At 44.2% G+C, this 14298-nt stretch overlaps 1 protein-coding gene across 2 annotated transcripts in view; it reads left to right on the plus strand.

Annotated features, from left to right (window-relative positions):
- FSD2 (fibronectin type III and SPRY domain containing 2) overlaps positions 1 to 14298 on the plus strand; it is a 35162-nt gene that overhangs the window by 1456 nt on the left and 19408 nt on the right. For both annotated transcript variants that reach the window (XM_090028627.1, XM_090028626.1), the window contains exons 2-8: positions 3484 to 4319; positions 4406 to 4501; positions 6361 to 6594; positions 10593 to 10615; positions 11718 to 11839; positions 13111 to 13266; positions 14142 to 14276. In XM_090028627.1, coding sequence (XP_089884753.1) covers positions 3564 to 4319; positions 4406 to 4501; positions 6361 to 6594; positions 10593 to 10615; positions 11718 to 11839; positions 13111 to 13266; positions 14142 to 14276 — 1522 coding nt within the window. In that variant the 5' untranslated portion in view covers positions 3484 to 3563. The remainder of the gene's footprint in view (positions 1 to 3483; positions 4320 to 4405; positions 4502 to 6360; positions 6595 to 10592; positions 10616 to 11717; positions 11840 to 13110; positions 13267 to 14141; positions 14277 to 14298) is intronic.

Raw genomic sequence — 14298 nt, forward strand, 5'->3', positions numbered from 1 at the left:
GAACAACATGTACTGTACCTTCCATCTAGAGTACCTCCATGCACACATGTGTATCTAGCTCATAAGATCATAGGAATGTAGGGTTGGAAGGGACCTCATGCAGCTATCTAGTCCAGCCCCCTACTCAGGACAGGATCATCCCTGACTAAGCTATCCCAGTTCAGTGTCAATCTAAATTGCTCTTGAAAATTTCCAGGCATGGAGATTCCACAACTTCTCTAGGTAGCCTGTTCCAGTGCTTAGCCACCCTCATCATGGGTGACTGGTGCTGCCTTGGGGGGGGCATGTGTACCTCATGCGACCAGTCCTGCTGACGGGGGGGGCGGGGCCCCCCAGGCAATCACGTGACAAGGCAATCACTGTGGCTGATTGCTGCATTTGCTGCAGCCGCTTTTGGGAGTGGCTGCGGCCGCTTCTGGGAGCAAGCGCTGGCCGATCGCTGCACAACCACTCCCGAAAGTGGCTGCAGCGAGTGCAGTGATTGGCCAGTGCTTTCAGAAGGGGCACCGGTGCTCCTGCCTGCCCCACTGCCCATTGCCTAAGCAGTGAGTGCGGCTCTCAGGGGATGCACCAGCACTCTCGGGGTGCATGTGCACCCCCATGCACCCCCTACACATTGCCACTGACCCTCATAGTGATAAAGTTCTTCCTAATCATCTGCTGCCATTTGAGGCCATTGCTCCTAGTCCTGTCCCCGACACCCACCATCTCCATCTTGTAATCTGTTTTCAGGTATTTGTAGACTTTTATCGAAACCTCCCTTCAGTTTTCTTCTCTGGATATGTAATTCTAAAGTTCTGGTTCTTTCAGACTTTCCTCATAAGTCATGTTTCCTATGCCCTTTTTTTTTCTCTCCCCTGGACTCTTTCCAATCAGTCCACATCTTTCTTGAAGTGTAGGACCCAAAACTGGACACAGTATTCCAGGTGTGGCCTTACCACTGCCAAAAAGAGTGGAAGAATCGCTTCCCTTGATTTGCAAGAGAGACTCTTGTTAATACAAGCCAGTACGCTATTGGTTTTTTACAAGAGCAAACTGTTGGCTCATCTTCAGTTCATGGTCAACTGTACCTGCAGGTCCTTCTCTGTAATACTACAGCCTAGCCAATCATTCCCCAGTCTGTCTTTGTCTTTGTGCATGCAATTACTCCATCCCAAGTGCAGCATTTTGCACTTGTCCTTGTTGAATGTCATCTGATTTTAGATGATTTTCCCAGGTCATTTTGGATCCTAACCCTACTCCTCCACCCCAGTGTCAAAACACGGCTGCTGAACTTGAGTTCAAAGCTTTGAACTCAAGATCTTGTGGTGGAGGGATCAGCAAGCTTCCACTGTATCAGAGCTACAGACTTTATAAAGGTGTTGATATAGAGATAGACAAATGCACATGAAGGAATCTATACAGCTATATTTATAACATGAATGTTCTTTAATGTAAGAGGTATGTTTGTATCTGTTTTGAGGTTTTTAAAAGAGCAAACAGGAAAGAGAACTTCCTGCCTGTATTGACGTATTACCACCGCCGCACATTCAACAGGAATGCTGGCTCTAGAACATTTTGATTCATGCTAGAAGTTTCTGCCATTTGAACTAACACAGTAACTGACAGGAGTAGTAGGTTTTTATTCCCCATTTGAACAAGCACTTGAGGGGTCGGAACCCCAATATTCATTGACAAGAGAAAAAATGGGAGCAGCTGGGAATCATGGTTCCTGTTTGAGGTGCCGGGTAGGAGCTTTCTCTACTAGGCACAGATTTTTCTGCTTGTTCCCCTGTCTTGCTCTGTCTGTTTCCCCATCTAGCCATGCCCAGGTTTCCACCCTCAGGCTTCTCACTGCAAGCCGAGTGTCCTTCCCAGGAAATCCTAGACTCATCCCCCTGCAGACTTCCCATATTAGTCCCAGTCTCCTTGTTTAGCTAGCCCCAGTTCTGTCCCCCTAACCCTGAGCATCCTCCCCTCTGCCTCTTTGCCCAGGAAGTCTCAGTTGCCCCATCCTTGTGTGTTATTCAGTCCTATCTCTCTCCCCAGCCCTGGCCTCTAGTCATCAGTCCCAGTCTCCCCCATGTCTCTTAATCTGATTTTAGTTCCACTCCCACATCACAGCTCCCAAACCACTGTCTCATTTTCCTCCTGGGTTCCAGTTGCTGCTTCTTTACCTAGTCAGCCCTTGCCTCCTCACTGAGCCTAGCCCTAGCCTCTTCCTGCCCCAGCAGTTCCAGCCTTGCCCACCACAACTCGCAGCCCAGATTTCGTGTCCCTCAGGCCACCCCCCACCCAGTTCCAAGTCCTTTCTCCTTGTTACGCTTTTCTCCTCTTGTCCCCTTGCCAGCCCAGTGGTGGCATTAAATCTTGTGGCTACCCAAGCCACTGTTTCAACACAGCTGTGGAGCCCATAAAGTGAATGTTACTGCTGCTTGCCCCCAGCCGTCTTTTCTCTTGCTGCTGATTTTAGTCACTTTGGGCAATTAAAAACCCTGATTTTGGCAACAGGTAAGGAGGAGAGGCAAGCGTTGGATTAATAGCAGGATTAACATTACTGCTGCAGGGAAAAAACCCCATGAGCCAGGTGGCCCACTCCCATGTGCCATATATTTGACACCCCTGGTTCACAGCAGAGCTTCTTCATTTTCAGATCAGGTGCCTAAAGCTGTTCAGCCCCAGCCCTACACCTGGACCAACCTACAGCAGCTCAAAGCTGCAACTGCACAGCGAGTCCTAATGGATAAGAGCTCTTCTGGTAGAATCTAAAAAATTGCAGGTGCCCACCTCTGTTTATTTTATGCCCACCTCTGTTTCTCTGTTTATTTTATGCCACTTTGTGAATAGGCCACTACTGATAAAATTAAGAGTCCATTTGGGAAATTAGTATGGGGGTGCTGAACCTCCAGCCTGTGGGTGAGATCCAGGCCCAGGAGCCGTGTTGTCTTCCCTACAGGAATGGCCATGGATCTAAAAATTTGGCAGCTGGGGAACAGTAGCAGCATTAATTGCCACCCCCCTGTGCCAAATATATGGGCGTATAGGGAACCGTGCAGGCAGATGCCATAGCTCTGTGTGCTAGACCATGTGTAGCGCACAAACCCTGATCTGGGCATGTGGGATAAGGCAGCCTGAGGCAGGATCTGGGTACACAGGGCCTGATCTGGGCAGCACAAAGCAGGATCTGCGCTTGTGGGGCCTGATCAGGGCAGTGCAAATTGGAATCTGTGCAGTGCAGACCCCAGTCTGGATGGTGTGTGGAGGGATCCAGGCAGCACAAGGTGGGATTGGAACATGAGGGCAGATCCTATAGATCCAATCCACAGACCTGTTCTGTGACACCAGTCCAGCCCGTGGGGCCAACAAGTTGAGCAATAGTGGTCTCGTGCTTCTTGACACTTCGCATGACTGGCTCTGAATCAGAGCAACTTATACTGCCTGTGTATTTCAAATCAAAATCCTCATTCCTTATCATTTGTAATTACTTATCCCTTTATTTTACAGGATTGAGACACTTTTCATTTGGACATCTCAAAAGCCTTACTGGGGAGAAAATACAGAAGTCATCCAGCCCAGACACTATAATGGAGAGCGAAGCTAATGATACAGAAGACTTTGATCAAGATCTCGAACCATCAGCTTCCATGATACTCCCAGAATCTAATGATCCTGAGCCTGGAGGCTTAATGTTTTATCACATGGATCTCTATGAAACAAGGGAAAGATTAAATATCTTTCCTGAAGAGCCGTCTGGCAGACCTTTGGGTGAAACTGAGGAGGAATCAGCAAGGATAGGCGAAGAGTTTCAAAGGCCAGTTGAAATGGGGTATGATGTGGAAAAGGAAGTTGAAGAATTGGCAAAGCTATATGGCCTTGATGAGGACAAAGGAATAGAGGGGGATCTCCTTGTTGGAAGTATAGTTAAAGCTGGAATTATAAGGACCAAGGAGACACCTGTTAAAATGGAAGGTGTAGCAGCAGTGTCATCTGATTCTGTGCATAATGCACCAAAAAGCCATTCTCCAATAAAAGGCTCTCAACCTAAAAAACAAAGCATGGAGGAACAAAGGCTTCTTGAGAAAGGTTCTCAGGTTGAAAACCAACACTTACAACAAGCAGGGAGTGCAAATGAGGAGCTGAACAGTTATGCATGCCCCAGAGAAGACCTAAAAACCTATGGATTGCAAAATGAGCCGACTCGTGAGCTGAACAGCAAGGAGGAAGCTGCTGATATTTATTGCTCCACCTGCAAGACCCCAATTAGAGCTTTTGACAAACTGTTTGGCAGTCACAAGGATCATGAGGTGACTGAGCTCACCAATGCAGCAGACATTGCAAAGGTAAGAAGTATTTGAGTGGACATTCCCATTGTGCTAGATGTCTGTTTAACAGTAATCAAGTGTGTCGATAATGCTATCTTTGGCAGGAAGAAGTTCATAAAAACATGTGTACGCTCGAAGAGCAGATTGCTCAGATGGAAAATGTTGCCAGCCATTTGGAAGAAATTTTCATCACTGTAGAGGTAAGGTGTTTATTCTTTGGTTAAATCGGCAGTGTGGTACCAGCTGGGTTCATTGCTGTTTTGACAAGAGTGAAATGTTCAGCTTTTAATAGGATGAGTAATAACAGTAATAGACCTCCTAATTAACTTGGGGCTTGCCGACATGGGGACATTTAGAAATATTAATCTAAATTAACATTTAAAGTAATTTACTTGAACCACATTCAGCCACTGTATAGACACTCTTATTCAGCATTAAAGTGGCCTTTCTTCAGTTTATCTTAATTTACTCTGGAAACAAAGTCAGTTAAATTGAATTAAGGCCCCTTTGATTCTGAATGAAAGTGTCCATAAAAGAGTTTCATGTGGTTTAGCAGATTTACTCTAAATTTACACCTTCAATTAGGGTAGATTAACTCCCATGATCTCTGTCATGTAATTGAGCCCTTGATGCAATGCAGCACACAAAGGGCTAGAGTCCACCTGTGTTTATGTCAGTTTATCCCAGGGTGTCAGGCCCCTGTGGGTAGAAAATCTGACTGGAGGAAGACTGTAGTAGTACCATCCAGCAAGAGATGTTCATTAGCCTAAAGTCAAACAGAAGGCAGGTTATAGCACCATGTAGCCAACCTCTTCCCTCTGCTGGGGGTGGCTGGAACCAGGCAGCACTGTACAAGGAGTGGGAGGCAGCTGGTGAGGAAGCCCTGCTTTCCGCTTTTATCTGCCCTCCCAGTGTCTCTCCCGGCAGAGAGCAAAGGTGTAAGCATTAGCTGCTCAGCCTCTCTGCCCTAGAGTGAAACCAGGGATCCCCGAGTGGCTGCTATGATTCTCCTGGTACCTGGATGTGCTTTTCGTATGTGGAAACACCTGATTATTATGTACTTCTTTGTGATCCTGGCTTTAGGTTAGTTTTGCTTCATTATGTTCAGAATTAATGTGTACCCCATAGTGTCTTGTGGTGGGTGAGAGAGATTAATAGAAAAATCTGCTAATTGTTTCTAATGTAATGATAACCTCACATAGGCGTGTCTACATGAGACACTACTGTGCAGTAACAACGAGCTCATTGCTATTGCGCAGTAGTGTTGCCAGGGACTAACCGCGCAGTGATTCATAGATTGTAATAGATTCATAGATTGTAAGGGCCTGCAAGGGACCTCGCAAGATCATTGGGTCCTGATGATACTGCGCAGTAGTAATGAGCTAGCGTGCAGAGTGTTGCCAGGCACTAACTGTGCGGTGATGCTGCTGTGCAGTAGCTCATTGCTAATGCACAGTAGTGTCAGAAAAAAATGTGTAGTAATGGTACTGAGCACTAACACTGGTCATTTAGTACTTGCTTATGCATAGTGCGCTGCTCACGTAGACAGTCTGTATGTATGTAATGGCATTGTCTCCTTGTTAACCATTTAGTCATAAACCTCAGGAGGTCATCTAATGTGACCTCTTGCCCCAAGCTGGGTCACCTCTGTCTAAACCATCCCAACAAAATGCTTATTTAACTTGCTCTTAGACTTTCAACACTGGAGATTTCACAGCCTCTCTAGGCAATCTCTTCCAGTGCTTAATCATCCTCATAGTTAGAAAGTCCTTTTCTATATTCAGCCTAAATCTCCCTTGTTATAATGAAGCCCACTACACTTCTTGTCCTGCCTTGTCCACACAGAAAACAATTGATCAGCTGTTTTAAAACAATGCTTCCTGCATTTGAAGACTAATCAAATCCTCTCTAGACTGAATAATCCCAATTGCTCCAACTTTTCCTCATAATATATGTTTTCAAATGATCCCTTCAGTGGCTTTCAGTATGATTTTCCCTCTCACTGGGCTTTGGATCAGGCATTACGTGAATAACAACATAAAACTCAAATGCCTTTCAGGAGAATTTTGGGAGACAGGAGCAGAACTTTGAGATGCGTTGCAATGATGTGATGCAAACACTTGCTCAGAGATATGAAGAAAAGTTGCAAGATCTTGGGGAAGAGAAGAAGCTAAAGCTGGAAGCCCTGTATGGACAACTGGTCAGTTGTGGAAAGGATCTTGACACTTGCAAGGACCTGATGGAAACTATTCAGGAGCTGTGCATGGAAAACAAGAAAGTTGATTTTATAAAGGTAAGGACATAACATTCATGAGATCCCTTCTGGCTGATACATTTCCTGATAGCTCCCCAGTACTTTCCAATCTAGAGTAGAAAAAAGTAGCACCAAGGTTTCGAGTGACTGGCCACAGAACATTCAGAGTTGAGTCTGCATTCTTCTGTTTCTGCTTCCAGCACTCTGTACTGTTATACTTAGTTATGCTCAATTTAACATAACTCTAGTGCATAATCAGAGGTTTGTCAGTAACAAACTCAATCATTCACAAGTTGAATTCTGGTTTGAGGAAAACACTGTTTGTTCTCCAAGCCTCCCCTCTTATTTAGCTTTTGAAGGACTTAGCAGTGTTGCATGCCTCATACAGTTTGGGCTTCCTTGCTGTATTTTGGGCTCCCAGCAGGCAGTTTGAAGCATTTACTTCAGTAGATTCTGCTTCTCTGTTTCTCTGTTTGCTCATTTTGCCAAGGAGTTCAAATATATAACTACCAGGGGCTCCAAATTGAATATGTTAGCAGCTCCTGCAACATGATTAATGAACCCCGCTGCTCAAGCAATTCAGAGAGATATTTTCTCTGACAAGTGCCCCCCTTTTGAAAGATTGTCAGTCTCTGGGATGTTCACAGTCATGCTGATCTGAGCTGTTCCAGGAATGGAGTATGAGAGCATTTCTATAGCAAGGCCACTGCGATGTCCAAACAGGATGTGAAGCTAATATCATATCCCAGTTGAAGCCCCCACTTGCACATCTCTTCACTATTCTCATTCACCCTGTTAAACTCTTGATGAGCTGACATTTCCTTTTTCTTCTGCATCCCTGGAAATGACCTTGTTTCTTCCCTAGCCCTTAAGCGCTTTTGTATTGTCTCTAGTAACTGCTTTTAATCTCTTCTGAGACCATAGTCTCCCTTCCCCATTATGTTCTGTAGAGGGAATTTCTTGAATTTGAGTTTATGGAGACAGGTTTCAAATCAGCTGTTCAGCTTGCATGCTGGGACCTCAGTTATCTAGGGGCTGCACTTCTAGAATAAAGAGAAGAGTAGCTATAAGCTGCTTCATTGATTTCAAATCAAGGATGGTGTTTAGATTTTTGGGATTTCATCAATGCAGCCCTTAGCTAAGCAAAGTCCTACATTAGTGTGCATCACAGCTTCCATTAAATGAGTGACCTTCAGTGGGGCTGGTGGGATGCATTTTGTTATTGGCTAGTATATTTACCAAGAACACACAGCGCTCTCCACAGATTTTCTTCTCCTGCCCCAAATGCTGGTTGCTCCTGCTTGTGACCGTTAATAAGCACTTTGCATTCTTGGAAGCATAGGTGGGATGTGGAGGGACAGACACTGGGTGCTGAATTATAACTTGCGTAAGTACATAAGAGGCACATCTATACATTTATTAATGCACAGTAATTGCTGTGCATTTAGATTAATAAATTAATAGATTCATAGATTGTAAGGGGCTGGAAGGGACCTTGTAAGATCATCGGGTCCAGCCCCCCCTGCACTAGGCAGGAAAAACACCTGGGGTCAGATGACCCCAGCAAGGCGACCGTCCAGTCTCCTCTTGGAGATTTCCAGGGTAGGTGATTGCACCACCTCTGGAGGGAGTTTATTCCACAGTCTGGACACCCTGACTGTGAAGAAGTTTTTGTAGTGTTAAGCCTGAAACGGTCTTCAAGAAGTTTGTGGCCATTACTCCTCTTTTTCCCAAGGGTGCCTTGGTGAACAGTTGTTAGCAGAGCCCTTGATGTATTCCCTTGATGTAGCGGTAACCGGCTACCAAGTCCCCTCTCAGCCTTCTCTTTTTTAGGCTGAAGAGACCCAAGTCCCTCAGCCTCTCCTTGTATGGCTTGTCTTGCAAATCTCTGATCATACGGTGGCTCTCTCAGGACTCTCTCAAGCTTATCCATGTCCTTGTTGAAGTGCGGTGCCCAGAACTGGATGCAGTACTCCAGCTCTGGTCCCACCAATGCTGAGTAAAGTGGAAGAATCGCTTCCTTAGTTTTGCTTGAGATGCATTGGTTGATGCATGCCAGAGTATTGTTTGCCCTGCTGCCTACAGCATTGCACTTATGGCTCATATTCATACTATGGTCTGTTATTATCCCTAGGTCCCTTTCAGCCATGGTGCTAGGCAGTTTGGCGCCACTGAGCCTGTATGTTGGGGATTGTTTATCCCCAGATAGAGCACTTTACACTTCTCAATGTCGAACTTCATTTGGTTCTGATCTGCCCAACTTGCCAACCTGTTTAGGTCCACCTGTATCTGCAGCCTAACTTCAAGTGTGACCACAGTCCCCCATAACTTGGTGTCGTCCGTGAACTTGGCCAGTGAGCTCTTCACCCCCATATCCAAATCATTGATAAAGATCCTGAAAAGCACTAGACCAAGCACAGACCCCTAAGGGACACCACTGGCCACTTCTCACAAGGACAACACATATCCGTTCATGAGAACTCTTTGGGTCCTACCTCGCAGCCAGCTTCCTACCCACCTGACTGTAGAGCAGCTGAGCCCACAATCCTCCAATTTTCCCATGAGAACATCATGGGATACCAGAACAAAGGCCTTTTGGAAGTCTAGGTATACAATGTTGACTTCCTCTCTCTTATCCAGGTGGCATGTTACCTGGTTGTAGAAGGAGATGAGATTGGTAAGATAAGACCTGCCCACGACAAAGCCATGCTGGCTGTTGTTCAGAATCCTACCTTCTGCAAGCCTATTGCACATAGATTCCTTGATGAATTTTTCCAAGATTTTCCCTGGGATAGAAGTTAGGCTAATTGGCCTATAGTTGCCCAGGTCCTCTCTCCTCCCCTTCTCGAGATGGGCACAACATTGGCCCTCTTCCAGGACCAATGCAATGGACTGAGCGCCACGACTTTTGGAAGAATTTCGCCAGAGGTCCCACAAGGACTTCAGCCAGCTCCTTCAGCACTCTCGGATGAAGTTTCATAGATTTCATAGATTTTTAGGGTCAGAAGGGACCTCAGTAGATCATCGAGTCCGACCCGCAAAGTTCATCCAGTCCAGCTGACTTCTAAATGTCTAACTGTTCTAACTGATCATGCACCAGCTCAACATCAACAGTAGGAAGGCGGTCATTCCCACCATGCCCATTCTGTACTCTATCTAGCATGATTTTCCATTGAAATACCAAAGCAAAGTTGTCATTTAGGGGTTCAGTTTTCTCCTGAGTCTGGGTAACCAGCTGTCCTGAGTTCTTAAGCAATGGCCCCACTCTTCCATTTGTTTTCCTCCTATTCCCTACATACCTAAAGAAGGACTTCTTGTTGTCCTTGATTTCCATTGCTATTTTAAATTTAGTCACTGCTTTAGTCTTTCTAATCTGCTCCCTACAAGTGCAGGCCATTATTGTATGGTCCTCCTTGGGGACTGTCCCAACCTTCCATTGTTTGTGTGCCTCTTTCTTTTTTTTCAAGAGGACCATGACATCCCTATTAGGCAAGAAGGCTTCCCAGCCCTTCTGCTACCTTTCTTCTGCATGGGAATGGACTTTTTTTGTGCTCCAAGTATCCTGTCCTTGAGGAACGACCACTCTTCAGTTTAGCACTTGCTTAATGAAGTACTAACTAAAAACACTTCGCAGTAGCACCAGTGCACGGTTTTTTAGTGACATTTTCTGCACAGTAGCCTAATAGTACTGCGCAGTAGCATATTAACACGGTTTTTGCCCAGCATGTTACTGTGCAGTGTTATTAGGTTACTGCGCATTAAGCATTTCATGTAGACGTGGCCAGTAAGTAAATTAAGCCAGTAACTGGCCATCTGAAAACAAGATTTGCTAGGGCTTTATTCTTGGTAGCCGAAAGGCTAAGAGCAAGAGGGTTAGCTACGGCTTTGGAGCAAATGCTTTGAAAGCATTTTTAACAAAATTGTATCAGCTAAATCTGGCATTCAGTAGTCTCTATTGGTTAATCAGACGAGTTGCTCCTGTAGACATGAAAGACTTTCTATCTTTAACTCTTTCTCTCTCTCCCTTTTTCTTATAGGATGCAGTGACCCTGGTTGACAGGTAATATCAGTAGTCAAGATTTTGTATTTAATTCCTGTATGGCCAGTATAGTCATCTGAAATTGCTCACGTCAGATATCCCCAGTTATCAATTATTTGCTATTTTGTGACAATATACTATACTGAACAGAGGAGCAACAGGATGTTATTGAAGCTAACAAAGCTGTTCATGAACTGGTCAATCTGGTTTAAATTACAATTGGAAAAGTTTCCAAATTAAGTTTAATAGCTTGAAAGTAATGTTAAACTGATCTTACAAAGCACATGCATGAGAGCTAGAACTTGAGTAAACCCGTGTCTCTTCAGCTTAGTCATAGCAAACTGATTTCAGTGGCTGAAAAAATAGGATTGCTTAAGATCTCAAAGAAATGCTCAGGATAGAAATCTGCCTAAACCAAGCTGTCTAAACCTACAGATTAGTAACAAGCTTATTAATATATTCATAGAGGTTTAGCAAATCCAGGGGTGAGTTTGCAAAACCGATGGTGTGAAATATAGCAGTAGTAAAGAAAGAGCCACATCAGTGGCAAGATGCATGTTTTAATTCACTTCAGTCCATCATGAAAACAAGTAAAAGAAAGCAGGTGAGAAAGGGAGCTCACTTTTAAAATTGTGTGCATACAGTACCTTGCACAAGGCAACCTGGCTACACTTACAGATTCCTTCAGAACTGGAGTATTAAGGGAAATATTGCCTATCAACTGCTGAAGAGAGCCATCACATCAGCTAATCCACTGCGAGACCAAGAAGGGCATGAAGACAGAATGTAAAATGTTTCAGCCAAATTTGGGTATAAATAATTTTTAGTAAAAATCTCATACAAATAAATTTTAATACAAATCTCTCCTTATGTTTCTGAAAAAACAGTATTGGCTGGGGTGGTGAATGAAGTATGAGGGATGGCTTTCATACAGACATCTAAACATTGTTTTAGGGATGTTGCTGTGGGTTTTTCATGTGTCACCAGAGGTAAACCAGCTTCTCTGCTGAATGGTAAAATAAAGAGCTCTTTTTCTACTGTTAACACAATTACTGTCAGAAGCCTTTCTCTTTGGGTACAGTACTATCATCTTATAGCAATTAGACTCTTTTTACACTTATAGGCTGGAAAAATTCTTAAAAAAAGATTTGGATTTAGAGCTTTCAGCACTGCCAGACTTTGAAGACAGAGCCATAGATTTCTCTGATATGGAACAACTAATGGACTCCATTAATACTGTTCCAGGTACTGTTTGATCCGTATTTCAAACCTATTCACATTAAGGTGTATATGTTGAATTGGAAGCCTATTTTTTTTTCTTTTAAAGGGGACCTGTAAGAGGGAAGACAGGAGCTCAGGCCCCATATATGTTTGTGATGTTTATGACAGATAAAGGAGTATTGAAAATTAGTTTATTGAAAGTGAAAACTAACTTATTTTTATCTTGGAATTATCAAGGCTGTCAAGTCTGGTCTTCTCTGGGAAGACTTGGAGAAGGGAGCTCTGAATTGTCTCAGCCTCAAGACTAGTGGTACTGACTCTAACCAGCTCATCTTTCTTCCCAGCACTTTGAATTTAGTTGAATTTAGCTGAAATTAAGAAAAAGCCCAAACCACTTCTCTCAGTGAATCAGATTTGTAGCTGCTTACCCCTCTGGTATCTTTCAAGTCGTTCTCCAAGTCTCCATTGAGTTTTGCATGGAAAATAGTGTAGCTGAGATTTGAATTTCTAATGATTAAAAAAAATAAGCACAGGGAAAAGGATGGTTTCAAAATAAACTCAGGCTTTCTTTATACATTATAATGAGTCAAAAAGGCCCCAGCCCTTTTCTGTTTCATTGGGTCTTAAAGTGTCCACTGGAGCAATGTTCATGCATTATTTGGGTTGTTTGCACTTCTGCATTCTGCAAGCCAACTGTTTGACATGTACTTCCCCCTCAATGTTGTGCTTTCAGCTTTACCACCAGATGCTCTTAAGTACTGGAACTAACAGCTTTATCTCTTGGCAGGGAAAAATACAAATCTCTCTCCCATAGCATCCTGTTAGCTCTGCATCCTGCTTAATAGGAGGCGGTGTCCAGTGCTCTCCTCCCTTATTCCCCAAGAGTGAATTCCACTGTGTGCAGGCACTCGCAGGGTAGCCTTAGGGGCAGTCAGGCTTCGGGAGAAGCTGTAAGCTTAGCGTTATGTTTCTGTCATTTTGTTTGAAAGCCAAATTACAGGAACTGGGTGAGCTTGGACCAGCCCACAGAACACATTCACCTTGGTTTTACACCACTGACTCCGGGGTTTATATAAGGATGAGTGAGGGGAGGATCAGGTCCAGGATGCACCCATGCTGATCAGAGATGTGGCTCAGTGTCAATTTAAAGGGTTTGGTGGGGGGTTTTTGTCTGTGAACAACTCCACAGGCTCCCATTGAGGCTACTCTGTAGAAGCAGAGGGATCCACAGCTCACCCTATTCCTTTATACAGAACCTGTGTGTTCATGAAATGAATCATTTGTCCTCATTTCAGCTCCCTCTGCACCAGTGATTAATCCCCAGGCTCCCAATTCAGCAACTGGCACCTCTGTGAGAGTTTGCTGGGGCCTTTTCTCAGATGACAGCATTGAATGTTACCAGCTTTATTATAAACAAGTGAGCGATGACACACCCAGTGAGGAGCAAGCTGGTAAGAAGGCACTAACTCAGGGGCTTGTATAGAAGCCAGCTGGAAAAGTAACTAGATCCTGGAACCATTTTGAACACTGGTCTTTGAAATGGTTTCTGTGAACATAGCTCTACCTGACACTGCTAGTGGTTGGGGGGGGGTGAGGGAGGGGGGGCAGATGAGCACATCAGAGGTATTTTTAGAGAATGCGCTACATGAAAAGCCCACGCTCATTTTGCAGTTTATATGCCTGGTATTTATAGATGGCAGCTCCTCACCACCCACATGCACAGAAGGAAGAACCACACAACTATTGTTGCAGATTCCGTACAGCTAAGTGGCAGGATTGAATTAGCTAATACTAATTGTAAGTTCCTTTGTTAAAGCACAATTTTCCAGAAAGGCCTTATAGGGCCAAATGGCCTGTTTGGAAAGACAAACTGAACCTGGCAAAATTTTACAGCTTGTGAAAAATACACGGTACCTTCTTCTTTAAAAGGCCTCAACAAGTGTCCAAGTACTAGGATGAGCTGACAGTGCAGCTTAGACAGCAGCCTCCGAGTAGAGATGTGCAGAGCCCATCCCGAAGACTTCTGCTCCAAGGGAACAACGCACATCTTTAGCCTTTAAGTATAACTTTGATTTGGGCAGCTTCATGCTACAGAAGCTGATACTTCATCAGATTCACATCTTTTCAAATGACAGAGGGGAGAAGGTGCCATGAATGAGCTGGCAGTATGACAGCTAGTCAAAAGGATGATAAAGTGAAGCATATGACACATAAATTAGGAGCCCCAAAGACCATGTTTTAATGGCTGTAATTGGAGGAGGTTAGGCAGAAATATGAGGCAGACTGTGTAAAGTCTTATGTGAACACCCTGTGTTTCTCATTTCAGAGCTGATGATCAAGGTGAAAGAAACATACCACACAGTTACTCATCTGGTCCCTAATACACAATATGAATTTTGGGTTAGCGCTTTAAATGCATCTGGCATCAGTCCAGCCAGTGAAAGAGCAGTTTATGTAACAGGTAAATTAACTTTGTTAATATA

The sequence above is a fragment of the Crocodylus siamensis genome, chromosome 15, assembly GCF_052110815.1.
Source record: "Crocodylus siamensis isolate JL-2025a chromosome 15, ASM5211081v1, whole genome shotgun sequence".
Taxonomy (NCBI): Eukaryota; Metazoa; Chordata; order Crocodylia; family Crocodylidae; genus Crocodylus; species Crocodylus siamensis.